The 23682-nt window shown below is 48.7% G+C and overlaps 1 protein-coding gene across 1 annotated transcript in view; it reads right to left on the reverse strand.

The window, feature by feature from the left end:
• Window positions 1-599: 599 nt before the first annotated feature.
• Window positions 600-23682, reverse strand: part of TMC5 (transmembrane channel like 5) — a 757208-nt gene continuing 734125 nt past the window's right edge. Inside the window, exon 22 of the mRNA XM_086940869.1 lies at window positions 600-2380. Within this exon, the coding sequence (XP_086796995.1) occupies window positions 1893-2380 (488 nt within the window). The 3' untranslated portion in view covers window positions 600-1892. The remainder of the gene's footprint in view (window positions 2381-23682) is intronic.

The raw sequence follows: 23682 nt of genomic DNA on the forward strand, positions 1-23682 counted from the left end.
AAGGACCAATGACCAGATATATCATTACAACAGTATCAAACAATGAGCCCTGAACTTTGTCACACTTATTGAGTATATTCTGTAATGCTTCACCTCATATTTGTATTTCCAGCATTAATTTTAATCTATCAAGTTGAACCTGTTAATTCTCCTGGATGTTCAACATTCGATCCTCTAGGAGATCATTATTTTGGTATCCAAGGCTCATCAAAAGGGATTTTTACATATGATGTTGTTACACAATAATAAAATGGTCAGCTTTGAAGAAATGGAGACGGCTCTTTTTCAAATGGGAAAATAACAACCCAGTACACCTCAAATGAAATATTGTCTGCCACACTCATTGGCCATGGTAATATAATTCCTTACATAACTTGTACATTTCCAGCACACATTTTAATCCAGAAATGCTACTTTGGGAGACACTGTTACATAGGAAGGTTGTTGTAAAATAATGACATGGTCAAGTTTCAATAATTATGGACTTTAAATGAAAAGTAATCACCCTATTTTAATTAACGGTGTATCGTGCATTCTGGCTAATGCATGCTAAGGAGAATAATACTCCAATGATACAAATCGATAAAGTGCCAACGCCACACAATCGAGACTGTTTATATAACACTGAAATTGATTTGTTAATGAATACAGACAATATTGAGTAGAAATAGTCACCACTACAATTCAAATTGTGTATATAAAATTAACTTAAATAAAGAATCGATTCTATGCTTAAACACTTCAAGATAAAATATCACGTTTAAGAACACACTTGTTCATGTTATTGTCTACATTTGATATCACATATGTATCTTCCCATACGAACTCAACTTTAAATATTGCGGAATATATGCATCCGTTCGGGAGACTGATTTGATAACTGATTGTGAAAGATGTCTAGTTTGGTTATTCTTTTTTTATCCATATCAATACTAGTGGAAAGCTTTGGGTTTAAACGGTATGTACTCTTGATATTGATTGGTTTCATCCAGCTACCAGCTGTGGTAATTTGTCGATAAAGATGAGTCATTCGTATGCCATTTATTTAGTACTGCAAGCCTCCGTCACCCTTCAGAACACCAAGCAACAGATAGGTCATGGAGAAGTTGAGGTAGGATGAAATGGATGAAGATGGTGAGGGCGAGAGAAATAGATGAGAGATCAGTGAAGGGTGGAGGTACACTATGTTGAAAATAACATTTTTTGGCGATATTCTGAAGCAAGTTCCCCGTTTTCGGTTGTTTTTGAATCAGAAAATGATTCGTTGACAAGGCTTGTCATGGATTTGATGGCCAGCCATTTCAAGCCAAATATTGCAACCTAGTAAACGGGAACATTGATTATATTGCTTCTGCCAAGTTTAACTAAAATAAAACAAAAATATAGCGAGCAGATTTGCTCCTTAGGCTGATCCTTAATAAGCCTAATAAAAAACCTAACATAAAATAGGTACTGTGCAATTAGATATTGCGGCGCATGTGGCTGAAATATTTAGGTCTCCACCCAAGCAGTATGGAGAAAGACAGCAGCTTAAGTTGGTATTCAAACTTAGTGAAGCCTTACTAGTTTACCCTCTATATGAAGAGCTGCCTTTGCATGATGCAAAATGTGTACAAACTAATGTTTACATAAGCACAGTATGCCATATTAGTGAAAGTATCTTCAGACACTTCAAACCATAATATAACACTTGAGTTTACAAAACTTTAATCATACATCATACTTCATCATCAGCAGTTGGCGTAACTCTCATTTAAGAAAAAGTCAAATTAAATGTTCACAGTAGTACATTTAATTGCAGGAAAATTTGCCTATAATGACAGGGGAAAAAACTCAAGCACCTCCTTAGCCATAAGTGGTTCATAATCTAGCCGCCAACAAGCCACACTCATTTAGAAACCTTGTAAATTAGCCTGCTCTTTAGCTCTCATTGCCAGTGCAAAAGCATCGGAACCCTCAGTTAATTGATATCCATCTGAATGAGGAGTTTGCCAGTCACTCGCATCGGGTACACCTTCTTTTGTGTATTGTTCATGCCCCTCTGAATCATCCTGTTGCCCAACTTCCTTGGCAAGCTGCAGAACCTCTGAGCCAAATGTCTTCATACGTGACAGCTGGTGGTCTTCTGATTCCACCTGCTGCCTTGCCCCCAATGCCAATGCCAGACCCTCAGAACCTCCTCCTCTTATAACTGGTGGAGGATAACCTTCTGGCTCAGCCTGCTGCTTGGCCCTCATTGCTATTGCCAAGGCGTCTGAGGACCCTCTTTCCTGACTTGGTGGTCGATATCCCTCTGAAACAGCCTGCTGTCTTGCTCTCATTGCAACTGCCAGAGACTCAGAGACACCTTCTCTCATAGGAGGATGATACATTTCTGAACCTGCAAGAAAAAGGAGATTGCATTGTCACATTATGTGCCTTCATATGAGATAATGCAAATATTTGGACATCAAATCGCAAGCTGGCAAGAAGCTTTTTTATAAGGAAATTCATATTGTAAGTGCTTCTACTAGGTAAGACGTGCATGTCAAATCTTGCCCTTGTTAAAAAGTACACGGCGAACTGGCAATATTGAACAGGTTATCTCTCTTCAGTATATGTTGGGACGAGGATATCCATTTGCCAAAAGGAGGTTCAAAAAGCAAAAGGCGCATCATGGAAGCTGAACTGCTGGTTGCTCTGTAAATAGCACTGGACATGCTGGTTTATATCAGATTGTGGATGCGGGCCACCTGGGTCCATACTATCTTCAGTATTATTAGAAAAATGAGTCCAAAAGTATTTGGAGATCTTGAGCTTAATTTGAAGATGTTTCTAAACACTGCTTTGGGGGAGTTCTAGTGTTCGAGGTGGAATGCGAGAGTGCTGTTGCTATTAGACTGTTGCTTTGAATGAGGGCATGTGTGGTCTACTTTTCTTTCTGTTAGCTGCAAATCACAAGCAGAACCCCAGCTCCCTGGGTACTTGTTAGCCCCAGGCAAAATGCATATAGAGAAGGTATTACTCCCCACTAACCAGGTGTACAATTGCCAGAGAGAGCTCATGCTGTCTTCCACTGGGAAATTGACAGACTGCCTGTTGTATGTTTTCCTTACATCGGTAGCACACAAATAAGGAAGCCATTTCTGTCTGTCTCCACAATCAGTAACATCCAGTATCTGGAGCATTGGTTTGCAATTAATGACCATCATTCTAGAAATTTGTGTAGCTGTACTCCCACGTTTTGCTTTATCTCTGCCCTAGTTTAAACGGCTGGCTAAAGGACTTTGAACCTTTGCAGCCCGTCGACTCTTTGTACTCCAATTTACGTACATATCTTTCTGCCTTCTTCTTTCTACCCCTCGTCTAAATGAGGAAACGGAAGGTCGCAGCAGTCATGGTAGCCCCTCCTGGGAGTAATAGAACTACCTTAAACAGCTTCTCAAAGCGTGCAGTAGCAGTGATCTCCAAGGAAATTGAGTTAGCGGAACGCTGCCTCTCAATTTCATCACCACCAGGATGGGACCAATTTTGGGTGTTCAAAACAGCGTTGGGATTAATAAGAAATCTACTACTTCGAGGAGCCCCTAAGTACTGAGACCACTGTGGTTGCTCCCCCTGTGGATGAAATAAGCATAGACATGAGCAATGAAGCTACTGGGGGTCAAGCAGGAAACAGGAAAGGAGCAGTGGTGTACTTTAAGTGGAAAGAATCCCGTATAGCTCCTATAGCCCCAATACACTCAGTGAGTGGTAAAGATATGACCGACTCAGCTGGCTTCCACAGGTCCCTGGAGACTTTTGTCAATGATCTTAAAGCGGCTCTATTGGATCACATTTCAAGCTGTTTTGGCTCCCTCCTGATTGAAAGCTATTGAGGCCAAGTTAAAGGATCTGACCCCTTCTGCCTTTTTCTTTTCCCAGAGCTTTATATAGCGCTAACTTGTCCCGAAGGTATCAGAGCGCTTAACATGAGCACCAAATGGGTTACACAAGGACACATTCATTTTTTTGTTAGGCACAGGGAGGTTAAGTGATTTGCCCAGAATCACAGGATGTTGAGTGTCATTGCAGAGACTGGAACCCAGTTCCCCAGATTTGAGATCGACCGCCTTAGCTGTTAGGCACATCCTCTCCTTAATGCCACAAAATAGCATTTCAATCTATTATTAGAGTGGGGGCAGGACCGGGGGTAGGACCGGGGCGCCCAACCCGCTATGAACCAAACCACTGGTTGTGGTCTCCCTATGTGACTACCAACTCCTCTAAAGGCATGCTTACTCACTTACATGCATGCCCATGCACCAAGAGTGCGAGACAGCTAGATAAAAGGCCTGCTTCTAAACCGGACTAAGTTGCCACTAGGAAAAGGTATATCTAGGGAAGTTCCAATCATTCCAGAATCTAGGCATGCCTAACCCCAACTCCCCCCGGATGTACTCATTATTATTATTATTTTTTTTAAATGTATTTTTATTTCCGCCCCCCAAAGGGCACATAAAGTATAAAACATATGCAAATCAATATACCATACAATAATACCAAAAAATCATAGATAACCATAAGCATGACTTTAGGCTGTTTAAACATACAGGTATTAAACAAATATTTTTATACATTCTTAAATTATAAAAGAGAAAAAAAGAAGAAAAATATAAAAAGAGAAAGTACAACGACTAGAGGAGAGGGAAGCTAGACCACATGTAGAACATGATGCGGTCGCTCAGATAGGGAGTGATTTAAACCTAAGGGGGTTGCTTTTCCTTCCATTTGTTAATGGAGTCCCAGATTTTAAACCCAAGCGCTCTTCCCCTCTTGCCCTTTCTTGCATAGATCCCCTTCTCTAGATTGTAGGTATTTAACAGCTTAGCCACCCATTGATGTAGAGTGGGTGGTGTTCTATCCAGCCATGCTGATGCAATGCAAATTCGGAATACTGCCATAGCGACGAATAAGAAGTAGTCATATTGGCACAGGAGCAGATCATCCACAACCCCTAATAGAATCCTAATTGGGGTCAGCCTGACCTCTATTCTTAAGAGATTTTTCATAATTAATTTAATGGAGTTGAGTTGAGGCTGTAGGTGAGAGCAAGTAGCAAAAATATGTATTAAATCTGCCTCTGAGCTATCACACCGTGGGCAATTAGTCCCCTGTGTTCCTCCCCATTGTGCAATCCTGGCTGGTGTGTAATATAATGAGTAGATGGTCTTATAATGCTGTGCTTATAGGGCCGACGAGCAAAAAAGCTCCTGACCTAGCTGCAGCAACAGTTGTAAAGCCTCCTTTTCTACTCCTAGCTTAACTGCCCATTTGGATTCATATTTTGCAAGATCATCCTCTCTACTTTCGATAAGCTCAGTATAGAATTTTTTGATTGAACATCCATTTCCCCTTGAATGGCCTCCAAAATTGTGTTTTTCTCGAACCCGCTTAGACCACCTTTTTTACTGATTAGGAAACTCCTAACCTGCGTGTACTTAAAAAAATACCTTGGATTGAGGCCAAATGTCACCTGAATATCCGCGAATTGGCGCATTCCGTCCGGCCCAATCAAATCACCCACTTTTGTAAGCCCCCGACTCCCCCATTCTAAAAAGATCGTATCTGAAAAGATCTCTTGCGGTAGTGTAGGATTCTGTGTTAACCTAATGTATGCATTGAATCTTCCCAGAGCGAACCTTTTCATAAATGCCTTCCTAACCTTATGTGCTGCAATAACAGTTTTGAATTTGGTCCTTTTGAAATAACTGGGGTCAGTATACTTCAGAAAAGCATTCTCCGCAACTTCCCCCATGACTAATGCATTGTGATACAGGGCCGTCCCCTACCTCGCTGATGTGGCGCCCACCAGGGCCGTCCCCCCTCTCGCTGATGAGGTCCCTTCCAGTACGATTCCCCACTTCAGAAAACGACCCTGAAGCGTCCCTGACGACCGGGACTCCACCCCTCTGTCCTTCATTGCAGGACCCAATCGGAGCCGGAGACAAACCGGAAGCACCATCCCGTGACCCCGGAAGTCCCTCCCTAGTCCTCGAGCCGGAACACGGAAAAGACGGAGCCCAGGAGAGAACAGCGTTCAAGACGGCGAACTCGTGGCAGGAGAGTCGAGCGTACAGAGAATCGGAGAAGGCGACATCGGAAGAAGAAGAGGACGTGTGGAGTGAAGACTGGTGGAGTCCGCAGGAGGTGGCTGGAGAGCTGCCGCAACTCTCGGAAGAGTTGCGGCGGGGCATGTGAGTACCATCATTCCATGTCTAGTAATTGTGGCCCCAGTAGAGTTGTGTGTACAGAGTAAATATTTGTATATAGAAGGATAGCACCACCTCGGGAACAGAGAGGCACTATAAATATATACCCTGTACAGCAGCACCGGAGCTCACACGGACACCGTTGTAATTAGACTCATCACCTGCCCCATACCTAGCACCTTCTTTGTCTTACCCAACCTTACCTACCTATCTACAAAAATACCTCCCCCCTTCCTTCCTCACAGTCTCTTTTCATCCCCCACAACCCGGTGTCGGTATCAAGGTGACCATTCCGGTCCAGTTGGACTAACAGCCCTTCTTTCTTCTGTCTCTCTCCATACCCTCTGAGGACACACCAGGACCACCAACCGAAGACCCTGACGTCCTGTGTCCCCTTCACAGAAAAGACCCTGACATCCCGCTTCCAAGTGAAGGAGAAGACACGGACCCCATCCCTGCGTGTTCATCCATGTGTTTCCTTCTAGAACGTTATATGAACTATTGTACAAAGCTAATAAAACCAGGGGAACTATCGCCCACTATATCCGGCCTCCACGCCTGTTATTCCGGTCCGCCACACCTCCACGACCACAGTTGATGTCAGAAATGGGATACACCGGAATCATGGAGGCTGCAGTACAGAAATTGGCAGAGACCCAGGAACAGCTGGGGAAGATGATGGAGCAGTTCCTCAAAACGGCCGAAGACGATAGGGAGCAACTACATGATGTTCTTAAGGGACAAGGAACCGCCCAAGACCAAGCGATGGGAAGACTCACTGATGTCCTAAGACAACAAAGACCAGTGGCTTCTCTCCCTTTGGTTATGCTACAGAAATACGTACCGGGGGAAGGCCCGGACTATTTCTTCACTAACTTTAAGCGTCAGGCACAAGCGGCTTCTTGGCCCCCTGATCGTTGGGGACAATATTTGGGACCCCTGCTGACAGGAGCCCTACAGTCAGCCTATCAACAAGCCAACATCCAGGAACAGACTCCTAATGAGGACATCAAGAGATGCATTTTGGAATGTTTGAAGCTCCGTCAGGCCAAGGAAGGTCCCCAAGAAACTCCCCGGGCTCTGTCTTTCCGTATTAGAGACCTGGCTAACCGGTGGCTAAAACCTGCAACCGCAACAAAAGAGGAAATCCTCGGGGGGCGTGGCCAGCGACATGGAGGAGTGAGACGTGCCTCGGCTCAGCTCCCGGCCCGCTGCCTAAATCCGGCGAAAATTTCTGTCCCAAACCGAAGGAAACCCCACAAAACGGCAACCAGAAGCAGTGCGGATGTCCTGACCGCGACTTCGCCGGTTATTCTGCCGATCGGAGCCCGAAAACTACCTAAGAAGGAACGGAGGCTGGAGCGGCGCTGCGGAGGCAAGATGGCGCCTGTGGGGAAACGGCCAGCCCAGTCCTGATCGGGGCTACGCCGCGGCACGTCGGCCCGAGAGATCGCCGGCGGGCGGAGTAGAGAGAAGGGGAGGCTCGGAGAGGAGAGGTTCGGACATCCGCTCGGCGCTTCCGCACCCGGTGAGTGCCTGCCTGCCCGAGTGGTGTGGTGGATCGGCCTGCCAAAGGCCTCTACCTCGGAGCGGGGGGGCCTGGATCTGGGCTCGGTGGAGACATCGAGAAGGCCGCGTGGGAGCGGCGCTTCCCTGGGCCCCTCTTCCCCCCCCCCCCCGGTGATTGCAATCTGGGGGGGCCAGGAGTGCAACAGAGGACCCGTCGCAGAGGGGGCGAGGTGGGCTTGCTCGTGCGGAGGTCCCTGCCGGAGCGGAATTGCCTTAGACCCTGGGACGCCACGGACAGCGTCTGGACACCAGAGCAGGCTTGATTGGCCGGGGGCCCACCGCGCTACCTCGTGGGTACTAGCAGTTAAGCGCATGCAGAGGGGGGTTTTGACCCCTGATATCCCTTGTGGCTGCCCAGTGGTGCCCGATTTATTCGAACACTGTGTGCGGGACGGACGCGCTCTGGGAGAGTCTTTGGGACTGGCCCCCTCTTCGGCTGTGTACTTCACCCTCCTGCGCGTTTGTATTTGGCACGTGGAGAGCTATGGGGAAAAGGGATCTGCCTGCGCGAGCTGCCAGGCAAGAATTCATTGAGAACTACACAATGGCGAAAGCACAGAAAGAGCCACCCCAGAATCCCCCTGAAAAGCACGCTGATATGGCCGCACTCTTGGAAGTGATTCAGGCCTCTAGAATTGATATCAAAGACTCCAGAGCAGCGCTGGAAACTAAAATAGGAGAAGTGGGATCCGAAGTGCTGCTGTTGCGCCAGGACTTTCGCAACCTCACTGAGAGGGTAACTACAGCGGAATCCAGAATCAGTGAAACGGAAGACTCCGTCGCCACCCTCCGGAAAGACATGGCAGAACTGCAGGCGTCACACAGACAGTTGCTGTGACGGGTGGATGACGCAGAAAATAGGGCAAGACGGAATAACCTCCGCTTCGTGGGCTTTAGGGAGGGCATTGAGCGGACTGACACGGCAGCCTTCCTCCAGGACTGGCTGCGTACCACCTTCCCGCATGCCCAGTTCTCTAACTGTTTTGTTATCGAAAGAGCACACTAGGCACTGTTGGCGAGACCGCCGGAGGGGGCGAGGCCGCGGCTGATCATTGCACGCTTTCTGAACTACGCAGACAGAGATCTCATTCTCTGTGAAGCCAGGAAGGCGGGGGAGCTGACCTTCGAAAACGCGCACATTATGATTTTCCCGGACTATAGCCAGGATGTCCAGAAGCTGAGAAGGTCGTATGATTCGGTCAAGGCGAAACTCCGAGACCTACATATCTCATATATGCTGCTCTTCCAGGCTAAGCTAAAGGTGATGTTCAAAGGCAAGTCACATTTCTTCAGCCGCCCAGAGGAGGCCTGGCAATGGCTGGAAGAGAGACCCCTGCTTCGAGAGGCGAAGGAAGAGGGCCGCAGGATCCGAACGGAACTCGCGGCAGCTAACTTTCGGAAAAACTCACCGAAACCCCGAGGTCCCAAATTCCGCTAATGCGGCGAGGCTCACAACCGTCACCCTATGTGAATCCCCGTTTGAATGGCAGAGGAATGATGGACTGCGATGCATCCACGGAACATAGAGAGACCAGGACCAGAGGTCAAGCTCCTCTGTGCTCAACGGACGAGGGAGAAATGGACAATGGGTCCCTATCGGACGTGGATGAGGCACCGGACCGCTCAACGCATCCGCTGGAGGTGCTGATCCGGGAGATGGAGCAAGGGGCGACTGGTGGCACAGAGGAGCAGGACATTGATACACAAGACTCACATTCGTGAAGAGGTTTGGGACAAACATCCGTGTCGGCAGCGGGCCGCTGCTGATACCATGCAAGTTGTACACACTTTTTCTTTTTTTCTTTCCATAAACTCAGTTAGATACTTGAGGGGTGCTGTTGTGGGATATGTGGTCTGGTTTGCTCCAGATACGACAGGACTCGGAGCACAACGCACTCATGGAGTTGGCAGCCATGGTGGAACTCTAGTTTGAACCCTGGGGCTAGTTTGATATCTGATCTAGTGGATGGGCGACAGACCTTTACCGCCTGAAAGTCCTAGTTGTACATGGTTTCCTGGATGGGCTGGATGGGGGGAAAAGGTGGGGAGGGGGGTGGAAGGGGGGGTACAGTTGATATAGTTTTTTGCGGGGAGGGGTCCTGGTTGGGGGGTAGGGGGGCTGAGTTGGTTATTTGCAGTCAAGCAGTCTGGTATTATGTGCAGTACTTTCACACCGGAGGTCCCCTGACCTCAACGCCCGGATGGCAAATACACTGTTGGCATCAGCTATGGATAATGGGAAACTCCAGGTTCTGATATGGAACGTAAATGGTCCGGGTAACAAAATAAAACGGGGTCTGGTGAGTAACTACCTAAAGAGAATAGGCCCAGACATCGTTTTCCTACAAGAGACTCACCTTAAGGGCACGGCCTGTGCATTCATAGCGAGGGGTAGATACAAAGTGCTGGGACACGCGGGATACACGACTGGCTCCAGGGGGGTGGCGATCATTGTTAAGAATACCTTCCCATTTCGTATCACCCGTACATGGGGTGACCCACTAGGAACATGTGTAGGAGTACAGGGGACTTGGCGTAGACGCACCTACACTCTTGTCTCAGTGTATGCTCCTCCGAAGTTGCAGGCAGCGACGTTGAAGAAACTAGCGACCATACTTCTAGACACCTCAGACTCTATTCAGATAGTGGGTGGGGATTTTAATGATGTGATGGACAAGGGTGTGGATAGATCAGGGACGCCCAACACTCGAGGCCTGCGGACCCCCCTCACTCAAACAATGTCTGAAATAGGCTTGACTGATGTCTGGCGGCTGCTGCACCCAGACGCTGTGCATACTCCTTCTACTCTGCTGCACACAAGGTGTTCTCTAGGCTGGACTATGTATTCATACACAGACAGGAACTAACCATGGATGACACAGCAGAATACCTGGCAAGGGGTCTCTCTGATCACTCGCCACCCCTAGTGTCGATTGGCCGCTCGGGGTATAGAGGAGAGACCTCATGGCGCCTTGCTGCCTGGGACCTCACGAATAAAACAGTACTTAAAGGCATTAGAGCTGACACCCGGGTTTACTTGGCTGACAGTGACGGATCAGTGGATTCAGCCGTGACTCTATGGGAAGTGCTGAAGCCTGTAATGAGGGACAGAATAAACAGAAGATTAGGGGAGGAGAAGAGGAAACAGCAGGAGGAGGTGGGGAATGTTGAGCGGGATATAGTAGAGCTAGAGAGAGAACACATTCGTACTAAAAGCACCACGATACTGCGTAAACTTCTAGACACTCAGAGGCACTATCGAGAACTAGTTTCAGAGGAGGCAAGAACGCAAAACCTGGCGACACTCCATCGACTGTATGACGTAGGGGATAAGTCGGGCAAACTCCTGGCATGGCTTAGTTGTAAAGAGAGAGCGGCGAGATGGGTAGATGGAGTCATGGATGACAGGGGAAGGTTGGTATGTTCAGACCCTCATATTGCAGACACGTACGCGACGTATTATGAACGCTTCTATGCAGCCAGACCACTGGGCACGTGCGAGGATGCCCTTCTCTACTTGACACAGGTTACTCTACCTGTGGTGGACGCTGCGGCCCTTCCGGCACTGGAGGCCGACATCTCTCTGGAGGAGGTGAAAGCCGCCATCTCGGGACTGAAGCCGGGTAAGGTTCCAGGGCCAAATGGTTTTCCCCCCGGAATTCTTTAAGGGTACGGCTGATATACTAGCGCCCCAGCTGAGAAATCTCTTTACTGAGGCCTGCCGGGAAGGAGGCCTGCCGGCTGACCTCGCCATGGCGATCATTATCCCTATACATAAGGAGGGCAAACCACGCGGGGATTGCGCCTCATACCGACCCATTTCCCTGTTAAATACGGAGGTGAAGGTCCTCGCTACGGTCTTGGCTCGACGGCTAAGGACAGTAATACCTGACCTGATACACCTAGACCAAACTGGGTTCTTGCCGGACCGGGCCACGAAATTCAACCTCAGGCGCACGCATAATTGGCTGCAGGAGGTGAGGGATAGGGAACCGCCACACTGGTTCCTCTCCTTAGATGCCGAGAAGGCCTTTGACTCGGTGCACTGTCCGTTCCTAGAAGCCGTGCTGCAAAAATTCGGCCTCGGTCTAAAATTCCGTACATTAATACGTCTCTTATATACCAATCCACGTGCCAGGGTGAGGGTCAATGGCAGGCTCTCTCGCGAAATAAATATCCAAAGAGGCACCCGACAGGGCTGCCCTCTATCGCCACTTCTATTCACATTAACTATTGAAGTGCTGGCAGCCAGGATTAGGCAAAACCACAGGATCTCAGGCTTCCGGGTCGCTGGCACGGACGACACACAGGAGAAACTATCCCTGTACGCGGACGATGTTCTTTTGTACATCACGGACCCGGAGACCACAGTGCCCAAATTGATCGGAGAGCTTGAGCGGTATGGCAGCTACTCCGGTTATGCCATCAACTGGCACAAATCTGTCCTCTTTGACCCTAGAGGAGTTGCCCGTGGGGAGGCGCTGCCGGATCGACTGGTAGTCTCTGAGGAAGGCTTTCAATATTTAGGGGTATACATCACGCTTGACAGGCAACTGTCACGCCACAAAAATGTAGAGAGAATACTCGTGAACTCCGCATCGGATATGGACCGCTGGCGACAACTTCCCTTGACACTTCTATGCAGAGCAGCGATGTATAACATGATAATACTACCCAAATACCTCTACGCCCTACAGAATGAATACTACCAGCTCCCAGACAGCGTACTACGTAAAATCCATGCAGACCTTCGAGATTTTATATGGTTAGACAGACAGCCGAGAGTGGCGTTGACTACCCTCCAGCGCCATCAGTGTAGTGGTGGAATCTCGCTCCCCAATCTTGAAGCCTACTACTGGGCGGAACATATATCCCCCATTAACGACTGGCTCCATGCCCCGGCGGACCACCCCACGTATGCACTGGAACTGGCCAAACTATCCCCACATGCTCTACTGACATATCTGTATGGCAGATCAGCGACGAAATCGCTGCACCCGGCCACGAACGTCACACTCCGAGCCTGGAGAATGGCCACAAGACCTACCGGTTGGGATAAACGGCCTACCAGACAGACTCCGCTCTGGCACTGTAAGTGGCTCCCGGAGCTGTATAGACTTACTGGATTTAAGAGATGGGACGATATCGGGATATCCACGATTGGAGACGTAATCGCTAGAGGTGCGCTGAAACCCTTCACGACCTTACAGGCGGAATATGGTCTACATTGAACACAGTTTTATAAATACACCCAACTGCGACATGCGTGGAGGGCACAGGCGCTGACTTTAGAAGGCCTTCCCGAGTATGCCCCGCTGGAAGGTAGACTATTACAGGAACGGATACCGAATAAGGCCGTATCGCTCACATACAAAACACTTACCAACAACATGCTGGGGGACCTGGCGAATCTTAGAAGAAACTGGGAGACAGATGTGGGCACACTTGAGGATATCGATTGGGACACGGTTTTAATGCACCCCAGGGAGGTGGCTATTAAATCTCGGCTCCATCTAATTCAATACAATGTGTTAGACAGAACACACATAGATAGGGTGAGACTGTTTAAAATAGGGAAAACCTTGGATGCCAAATGCCTAAGATGTCAATGTGAGGGAGGGGATTTCTTTCATATACTGTGGACGTGTGATAGAATACAATCCTACTGGACCCTCATATTTACTGAACTTAAAGAAGTCTTGTCTGTGCCGCTTGAACAGGAGCCCAAGCTGGCCGTCCTGGGAATGACTAATGATGTTGATCTCCCACGTCCTTTGCTGGTGTTCTTGACCTTGGCGCTGGTAGTGGAAAAGCGTGACATTGCAAAGTATTGGGGGGCGGGGAATGTCCCTACTGTGGAAGAGTGGAGGAGAGGGCTAGACTTATACATGGCAGCGGAGAGGGTGACATATAAAGCGAGAGGTTGTCCGACTACGTTTAAAAAGGTCTGGTCGAAATGGAGACACTATCACGGATTGGATGGAGGGCTGGGAGTGGGGGGCCCGTGAGCATGACTGATGCTGTGGAGGGGTCGAGAGGGGGCCGAGGTGAACCTCATGTGTTTAACTTCTGCACCAAGAAACGCACTGCCGGATGAACATTCTTATACTAAATGTCTACCGGGCGGGGTGGGGAATGGGGACTGGAGGAATTATATAGAGTCACTGCTACGACTGCTAGTTAAGTTCTGAACAAGAGTTGTTAAGACGATTTTTTCATGCACACTATGATGTTTGTTCTGGGGAAGGGGGGGGGGGGGGGGAGATAACAGAAAATGCAGTTGCCTAGATGGTTCATATGAGCGCCTCCTCTATTACGTTGTTGTTATGTAGAGAGAATACCACTGATGTTGTCGGATTCATTCTATTGTACGTCTTGGAGAGGGTCGGAGGGCTCCTTGGGTTTATTTTGAAGTGTACCAATGCTTACTCTGAAACATGTATGTTAATGTGGACTTACTTCCATCTGAGCATCTGCAATAAAAATAATTTCCCCCCAAAAAAGAGGAAATCCTCTCCAAAATCTATCTAGAACAGTTTCGGGCCTCTTTGCATCCAGCCACCCAAAAGTGGGTCCGTCAACACGCACGTCTCACGTTGGAGACTTCCAGAAAGGAAAATACGACCACCCCACACGGTTTCAACACCCTGGCGGATCTCGACCTCACAGGGCCCCCCTACCCCGGAAACCGGACCACGTCCCTCTTTTGCCTTATCCTGTGATACCCAGGCCACCCCCTCCCGTGCCACAGTGTTACCACTGCGGGAGTTTCGGCCACATTGCAAGAGTGTGGCCACAGAAGGAGGAGCCAATGAACGTGGGACTGGCTAGGAACCTTGTTTGTATAACCCCGGGTTCTACACCTCCACAATTGTATTGCCCTGTAAGGATCAATGGGCACCCTGTTCTGGCTCTTGCAGATACTGGTTGCAGGCAAAGCGTCATCCGGCCTCAGGAGTTACCAATACAGGTGGGTCCTACCACCGGGTCTGTAGCGATTCAATGTGTGCATGGCGACACGAAAAGCTATCCCACTGTGCGAGTGCAAGTTCAGCATTCCACGGATCCAGGAAGCCTACTCACAGTTGGCCTAATACCCAACCTGCCAGAACATGCTATTCTGGGGAGCGACTATTCTGGCCTTTCACCCCTCCTCCTGGACACAACAACCTCCTTGGAGAAATGGTGGTCAGAAGCTCCCTTTTCCCATGTCCCAAGATCCCCGGGATTCCCCGCTTAGCTAAGGAAAACAAAAAATAAAAATAAGAAAGGAGAAAAGAAGTCACGTTACAGCTTATCCAGTTCACCTTGATAAACATCCCTGGGAGACGGACAGAGAATTCCATGCCGCTCAGCAAGAGGATCCTGTCTTACAGGATGCATGGGGAAGAGCCCTGGACAATAAGGACCCCCTACAAGTAGGTCCTTACTTCTTCAAAAAGAACGGTCTCCTGTACAGAAAAGTGTTATTTCTTGCCCACAGCCATTTACTGAGAGGCCATTTCAGTGATGGGAAAACGAGCCAATCCATTCTCGAGAAGTTCTACTGGCCAGGTGTTTACCAGCAGATTAAAATATATTGTCGCAAATGTCCAGTATGTCAGAGAAACAGCAGATATCGGCCCCCCAAAGTATCTCTCCAACCCCTACCCCTCATTGACATTCCCTTCAGCAGAGTGGGCATGGACATTATAGGCCCTCTGCTACCTTCCCGAAGCGGTTGCCGGTACGCCCTTGTCCTGGTTGATTACGCCACCCGTTTTCCTGAGGCCGTGCCCCTAAGACAACCCACCACTCAAAACATAGGTAAGGCATTGATTTCGATCTTCTCTAGGGTTGGTTTCTCTAGAGAGATCCTAACGGATCAAGGGACCCCGTTCGTTTCCGCCCTTATGAAACAGGTGTGTTCCCAACTAGGCATCAAGCAGATTAGGACCTCCGCTTACCACCCCCAGACCGACGGGTTGGTCGAGCGATACAACGCCACACTGAAATCCACCCTGAAGAAACTGTTAGCACTAGAGACCAAAAGGTGGGAGGAAATGTTACACCTAGCCCTGTTTGCTATCCGGTGCAAAGTAAAGAGTTGCACCGGATATTCGCCCTACGAGCTACTTTATGGGTGGCCCCCCCCGAACCCTTCTGGATATGGCTCAAGAGACCTGGGAGACTGAACCAGATAGGACAATACCCCTCCATGAATATGTAGAGAATCTCAAGACCCATCTGGGGAAAATTAGGGACATTGTTAGACAAAATATGGAAAAAGCACAGACGTCCCAGAAACATCAATACAACAAAGGTACCAAAACCCAAACCCTTGCTGTAGGAGACCTGATACTCCTGCTAATGCCATCTTCTGACCAAAAACTGTTGGGTCAATGGCAAGGTCCCTTCTCTGTTCTGAGACAAATAACCCCGGATACCTATGAGATTGAGTTAGATCCTGTTTGGGGTACGACCCAGATCTACCACATTGACCTGCTCAAACTGTGGGAGGGATCCCGGCCGGTACTAGCAGGCTTGGGTCCCTCTCCGGATCTCTCTTATGAGAACTGTATAGACCAAGACTTGACCGAAACACAGAAACAGGACCTTCGGGAGGTCCTATCGCCCCTACAGAAGGTATTCTCCTCCAACCCCGGTCATACTACCATCATTGAACATGCTATTCAGACCGATCCGGGGAAGATCGTACGCCGAAGGCCCTACTGAGTGCCAGAAGCCCGTAAGGCTGTCATCAAAAAAGAGACGGACCAAATGCTCCGCATGGGAATCATTGAGCCTTCCATCAGCAGTTGGAATTCTCCCATTGTACTGGTCCCTAAACCGGACGGTTCGATAAGATTTAGTATCGACTTCCGCGCAGTAAACAAAATCTCCAGCTTCGACACCTACCCGCTCCAGCGTGTAGACGAGATGGTAGAAAGCATAGGGAGAGACAAATATATAAGCACGCTTTACCTCTGCAAGGGATATTGGCAAATACCATTGAAAAAAGAAGACAAAAATAAAACAGCCTTCTCCACACCAGACGGGCTGTTTCAATTTACCGTCCTTCCCTTTGGCCTTCATGGCGCCCCTGCCACTTTTCAGAGAGCCATGAACCAGGTATTGCTGCCCCATTCCCTATACGCAGGAGCGTACTTAGATGATATCATTGTCTATAGTGACAACTGGGAACAACACCTACACTACTTGCGACAGGTAGTCTCTTCCCTGGGTTCCTTTGGGTTCACCATCAATCCCGCCAAAACCACCCTTGCCGCGCAAACCGTGAAATATCTTGGTTACCTCTTGCGTGAAGGTGTCATCCGACCCCAAAACGACAAGATAACCGCCATTCAGTCCATTCCCTTTCCCCAAACCCAGAAAGAACTTAGAGCATTCTTAGGGCTTTTGGGATACTATAGAAGATTCATCCCTAATTTCTCCCAAACAGCTGTACCCTTAACAGATTTTCTAAAAAAATCCGCTAACCCAGAGGAGACCCTGAGAAATCCTTCACCCCACTTATTACAGGCTTTTAATAAACTCAAGCTTTCCCTTATGTCTGATCCTGTACTCATTAGCCCCGACTATTCGCAACCATTCATCTTCCAAACCGATGCCTCAGACCAAGGATTAGGGGCCGTTCTCTCCCAAAAAGACAGGAACGGGGAAGAAAGGCCCATCCTTTACCTGAGTAGGAAGCTCTTCCCCAGGGAAATACATTATGCAGTAGTGGAAAAAGAGGCTCTTGCCATCAAATGGGCTATTGAAATTGATATTACCTGGACGGACGAGACTTTATACTTTATACAGACCATGCCCCACTCGAGTGGATGGCCAGGAACAAAGGACACAACGACTGTGTCCTTAGGTGGTTCTTGTCCTTACAGCCCTATAGATTCAGGACCCTACACCGTAAGGGGGTAGACCAAGGAAACGCTGATTATCTCCCCAGGCATCCTCCTCCTCCAAAACATACAAGAAGGACTGCTAGGGGAAGGGATGTGATACGGAGCCGTCCCCTACCTCGCTGATGCGGCGCCCACTAGGGCCGTCCCCCCTCTCGCTGATGAGGTCCCTTCCAGTATGATCCCCCACTTCAGAAAGCGACCCTGAAGCGTCCCTGACGACCGGGACTCCACCCCTCTGTCCTTCGGTGCAGGACCCAATCGGAGCCGGAGACAAACCGGAAGCATCCTCCCGTGACCCCGGAAGTCCCTCCCTAGTCCCTGAGCCAGAACATGGAAATGACGGAGCCCAGGAGAGAAGAGCGTTCAAGACGGCGAACTCGTGGCAGGAGAGTCGAGCGTACGGAGAATCGGCGAAGGCGACATCGGAAGAAGAAGAGGATGTGTGGAGTGAAGACTGGTGGAGTCCGCAGGAGGTGGCTGGAGAGCGGCCGCAACTCTCGGAAGAGTTGCTGCGGGGCATGTGAGTACCATCATTCCATGTCTAGTAATTGTGGCCCCAGTAGAGTCGTGTGTACAGTGTAAATATTTGTATATAGAAGGATAGCACCAACTCGGGAACAGAGAGGCACTATATATATACCCTGTACAGCAGCACCGGAGCTCACACAGACACCGTTGTAATTAGACTCCTCACCTACCCCTCACCTAGCACTTTCTTTGTCTTCCCCAACCTTGCCTACCTATCTACAAAAATTCCCCCTCCCCCTTCCTCACAGTCACTTTTCATCCTCCACAACCCGGTGTCGGTATCAAGCCGACCATTCCGGTCCATTTGGACTAACGGGCTGTTAGTCTCCTTTCTTCTGTCTCTCTATACCCTCCGAGGACACACCGGGACCACCCACCGAAGACCCTGCCGTCCTGTTTCCCCTTCACAGAGAAGACCCTGATGTCCCGCTTCCAAGTGAAGGAGAAGACCCGGACCCCATCCCTGTGTGTTCATCCTTGTGTTTCCTTCTTGAACGTTATACAAACTATTGTACAAAGCTAATAAAACCAGGGGAACCATCGCCCACTATATCCGGCCTCTACGCCTGTTATTCCGGTCCGCCACACACCCACGACCACATGCATATATCGCCACAGACCCTGCTGCTTCCTCCAATTCAGACTCCGCCCCCCCCATCAGTCCCATCATTTGCTGGAGGGCTTCTGCCCAATAATATAACATATAATCTGGCAGTGCCCAACCCCCTCTATCCCTAGGAAGTGACATGTATCGTAGTGCTCTTCGTGTTTTTCCATATGCCCACACAAATCTATTTATCATCTGTTCTAGGTTGTTAAACTATTTCCCTTCAAACATAAGCAGGATTGTCCTGAACAGGTATAGAAACTTTGGGAGAAGGATCATTTTAATGATGTTAACCCGCCCAACTATAGACATGTGTAAGTTATGCAGTCGGTCCAGATCTTTCTTGGCTTTGTTAACTATGGGACCTATATTTATCTCAACCAGCCTGTCCAAATCCGCTGTTATGTTTATCCCTAGGTAAACTCCTGGCGGGACCACCCGTGAATCTGTACAAGTTGCCTGTGCATTTTTAATAATTTGGGTTTTGGATTTATTCAGGGCATACCCTGCGATCCGGCAAACCGCTCTGCTTCCTCCTCTGCCTCTCTGATGGATTCTGTAGGTACTGGTGTAATGACCGCCACGTCATCGGCATAGGCCAACACCTTGCAAAACTCCCCTTTAGTCTCTAGTGGGTGATTCTGGACATTCTGTTCCAGCTTTCGAATCAACGGGTCTATCAACATAGCGAACAAGAGCTGGGAGCACGGACACCCCTGTTGTGTGCCTCGAGTGATTTGAAAGGGAGAGGTGTGTCCTGCATTGACCCGAATACATGCTCTGAGAGCAATGTATAACGCTTGTATTGCCTTATTAAAACCCTCCCCACACCCGGATCTCCTTAAAACTGCCCAGAGAAAATCCCAAGAGACCTGATTGAATGCTTTTTCCGCGTCCAGAAGCATAATTGCCATCGGGTCTCTTGGGATATCCGCTGCGTCAAACAATGTGATGACCTTACGAAGTGGTGAGTAGTTCCTCTTCCTGGTATGAAGCCATGTTGGTTTGTGTTGACCAGTATGCCTATGTCCTTTAGAAAAAATCTTTACATCTGAATTCATCAACGGTATTGGCCGATAGGAGCCTGGCTCAGTAGCTGGTTTCCCTTACTTTAAAATGATTACAATATCCGCTCCCGCCCAACTATCCAGTACAGACCAGCCTACTTGCGCCTCCTGTAGTGTAGTAACTAAGTCATGAATAATTACATCGAAAAAGACCTTATATAATTCCCCCGGTATTTGGTCTGGACCAGCTGCCTTACCTGAGGCCAATCCTGCCAGCAGCTATCTCGTCTTTCCCTAGTATATCATCCAGCGATTCCCTATCCTCGTCCGATAATATATAATTGTGAGTGTCCTGCAGGTATCTTTTTATTTCTACTGGATCTTTAGGTTGTTCTTTATTGTATAATTTACTATAAAACGGTCGAAAAACGTCCCGAATTTCATCAGTATCTGAGACAAGCTTCCTGCCAGAGTCCTTTAACTCTTTGATTTCACCTAAGACTACCTTCTGTCTGGCCCGGACCGCTAATATGTGGCCCACCGCTCACTAAATTCGTGGCATTTCTCCCTTTGGGCTAGAAAAATATCTGCAGCTTTAGTTGCAATTCTCTCTCCCGCCTCCGTCTTTGCCCTGGCAACCTTAAATAATGCCTGATCAAGTAATTCCCCAGTTGTCGTACATTGTGGCAGGTTCTGTTCAGCGCCTAATAACGCTGTAGTTAACTGTTCTGACCTTAAAGCTTCTTTCTTCTGTTTGGAAAGGCTAAACCTGACCCCTCCCTTAAAGGCATCCCAAGCAATCCCAGAAGCAGTACTTCCTCTATTAACCTCCCAAAAGTCTTTGATCCATGAATTCATATGCGTGACGTAATTTGTATCCCTCAATAAACCCCTTTCAAATGTCCATCCCCGGTCCTGCCATTGTATTGCCGCTGCTTGTATTGTTAATATTAAAGGGTTGTGATCGGAAATGATCCGGGGGAGTCTTTCTATCTGTACTTTGGATATTAAAGAGCAGGATATCATAAAGTAGTCCAATCTAACACATATCTTGTGAGGAGCGGAGTAGTAAGTGAATTCTGGATCATTAGCTTTTAATTTCCCCCATACATCCATTAACGCCTTATTTCTAGCCAGTCTCAGAATTGCCTGACAGACCTTCTTTTTACGGCCCTGATATCTCCCGCCGGAGTCCAAACCTAACCCTTCAGCCCCATTGATAGTAAAATCTCCAGCTAGGCTAACCCGTGGAGCCCATGTTTCTAAAAAGTCCAAGATCTCCGGGTCGTCTTCAGTTGACCCGTAGATTGACCCCAGCGAGACCCAGCCCCATCAATCAAGCATTCTATCAGGACCCACCTACCCCATTGATCTTCAAGTTTCTTCCTTGTCACCACATTACTGAATCTAGATAAAATAGCCAGCCCTCTGGTCTGGCCCCTTGCCTTGAGTAAGCCAATAGATGAAACCCCAGCTGCTTCAATAAAAAGCCCTTAGATCCCTCAATGTGCGTCTCCTGAAGACACACAAAATCTGCACATGTATTTCTAAGCAGCACTGCTACTCGCTGCCTCTTTACCGGATCATTTAAACCACATATATTAAGCGTTATTATTTTCATGTTCATTAGGGTGCATCCATTGGCTGTCCTACCCCCATCATTCCAGACCATCGCCCTCAACTTTTCTCTAATGTCTAGGACAAATTTCATGCATTTCCTGACCACAGTCTCAAGTTGCCTTCTCTCCCCTATGAAAGAATCCTGTGTAGAATAGTGCATTTGTGCCCTGTGACCATAACCACCCCAACCCCTACCCTCTGCCTTCCACCCCTTCACCGCCCATACAGGCAAATAGGTCAATCCTGACCTATGTGTGACAGCTTTAAGCCCACAGGGAATTGCTGCCCCCCCTCCAAGCAGAAAAAAAGAAATATATGATCCTATGTGATTATGCCAACAAAGTGCTTCTAATACTTTCTAACTATAAAATTAGTAGACTGCTCTGGCAACCAGTCTGGGGATTCACCCATCTAATCTTATCTTGATTATCTATCTGCAGTGATAGAGATCCTCTGACCCCTCTTTTCCTGCTCTGCCAAAAATGTTTGAGCCTTAGGCTCTGAAAAAAACATCCTAGTTTGTCCATCCACTATCACTTTGAGACGAGCTGGGAATAACAGATAGGCTTCACATCCCATCTTCTGAAAGGGCACATTTAGTTGTCTTAATCGCCACCTCCTTTCTACTGTCACATGGCAAAAGTCTGGGTGTGCGAAGAATGTTATTCCATTAAAGGTGCGCTGGGACTGCGGCTTTGCTTTGTCCATAACTTCTTGCCTGATTAGAAAGTTCCCAACGTAGACCAGCATTGCCCTGGGTTTGTTTGCCTGCGATGTAGCATAGCCCTTCCTCTGAACCAGGTGGAACCGGTGTGCGCGCTGCACCTCGCTCTCCCAGTTCCAGGCCGAGAGGTCAGGGAAAGCCCCCTTTATTAGTGAGATGACAAAGGGCCGTGCATCCTGCCCCCGCCCCCTCTGGAATGCCTAGGAGCCTGATGTTATTGCGTCTCTGCCGATTTTCGAAATTTTCCAACTTCTATTAAACGTCCTCCGTGGCTTTCTCCTGGGCTTCTTTAAATTCCTTCCAACTTGAGACCTCGTCCTCCAGCTTCCCCGTCCTCTCTTCCACCTCAGTGACTCTCCCTGCCATTTCTGCACATAACTTATTCATTTTGCTCAGTGAGCCTTGAATCTTCTTGTTTGCCTGCTTAGCTCTTCTGCTCTCGGACCTAGCCTCACCCTGCATCTGCTTCAATGTGGCATAGAGCAGGTCCAAGGTTGGAGTCTGAGGTATGGTAGAAGCTTGCTGTTGCTGTTGGCCGTTTGCTCTTTCATCCTCGTGATACATAAGTGAAGTGGCGGAGTAGTCCCAATCCAATTTTTTAGCCACTTTCAATTGTGAGGGGCTGGTGGGCGCCTTTTGTTTCAAGCGCGGTCTGTTCTTCAGCTGCTTTGACCTTTGGTTCAATGAAGCCCTCTGGATTGTATCCTCTACCGATAGGGCGGTGTCTGAGTCTGAACCAGTGGTGTAGCTTTCCCCACTCTCCTCAATCTCGCCAGAAGATGAATCGCCGTTCACTGAGAAAAAAACAATTGTCACTGGGTGAGCCTGGGCCAGGGCCAGGGCCTGGACCTGAGCCATGACCTAGGCCTACTTCGAGGGGGGGGAGGGCTCTCTGCCCCACTAGGGATGAACCCCCTGCGCCACCAACCTCCTCCAAATCCGGGATTTTTGCTCCTACAATAGCCATGTCATTCTTTCCTTTTTCCAGTCCCCCAGTACTTTTGTATATGAGATCCTCCTCCTGTTGGGCTTGTACTGGTGGGATTGCCTCTGTCTCATTCACTTCTATTATTGTCCCACTGCCTCGCTGCCCCTGTGCCCCCTCCCGGGCTTCACCTCGCTCAGTCAGATCCGCACCCTGTGGATCAGCGTGGCTCAACACAGCGTGCCCGTCTCCTGCCTTGCTCACCTCGATCCGTCGCACTTGCTCCGCATCCCTCCCTGTCTCCTGGGAGGGCTTGTCCATCCGCTGATCCTCGAGGGCTGTGTCAGCCGATGTACTCCATTCTCCTTTCGTTTGCGGTGAGGCGAGAAGCCAATCGGGACTGGAGCCGACCGCCATTGCCTCTGCCTCGCTGGATGAATCAGGATTTGCCGAGTTAAGAGCGACAGCAGAAGCGGTAGAGAATGATTCAGCTAAGGTGAGTTGCCGTAATGTGCTCCCCTTTGGAGTGTTTGCGCTAGACTCCTTGTCCTTTTGCTTACTCTTACTCCC

Source organism: Lissotriton vulgaris, chromosome 10, assembly GCF_964263255.1.
Source record: "Lissotriton vulgaris chromosome 10, aLisVul1.2, whole genome shotgun sequence".
NCBI classification, from domain to species: domain Eukaryota; kingdom Metazoa; phylum Chordata; class Amphibia; order Caudata; family Salamandridae; genus Lissotriton; species Lissotriton vulgaris.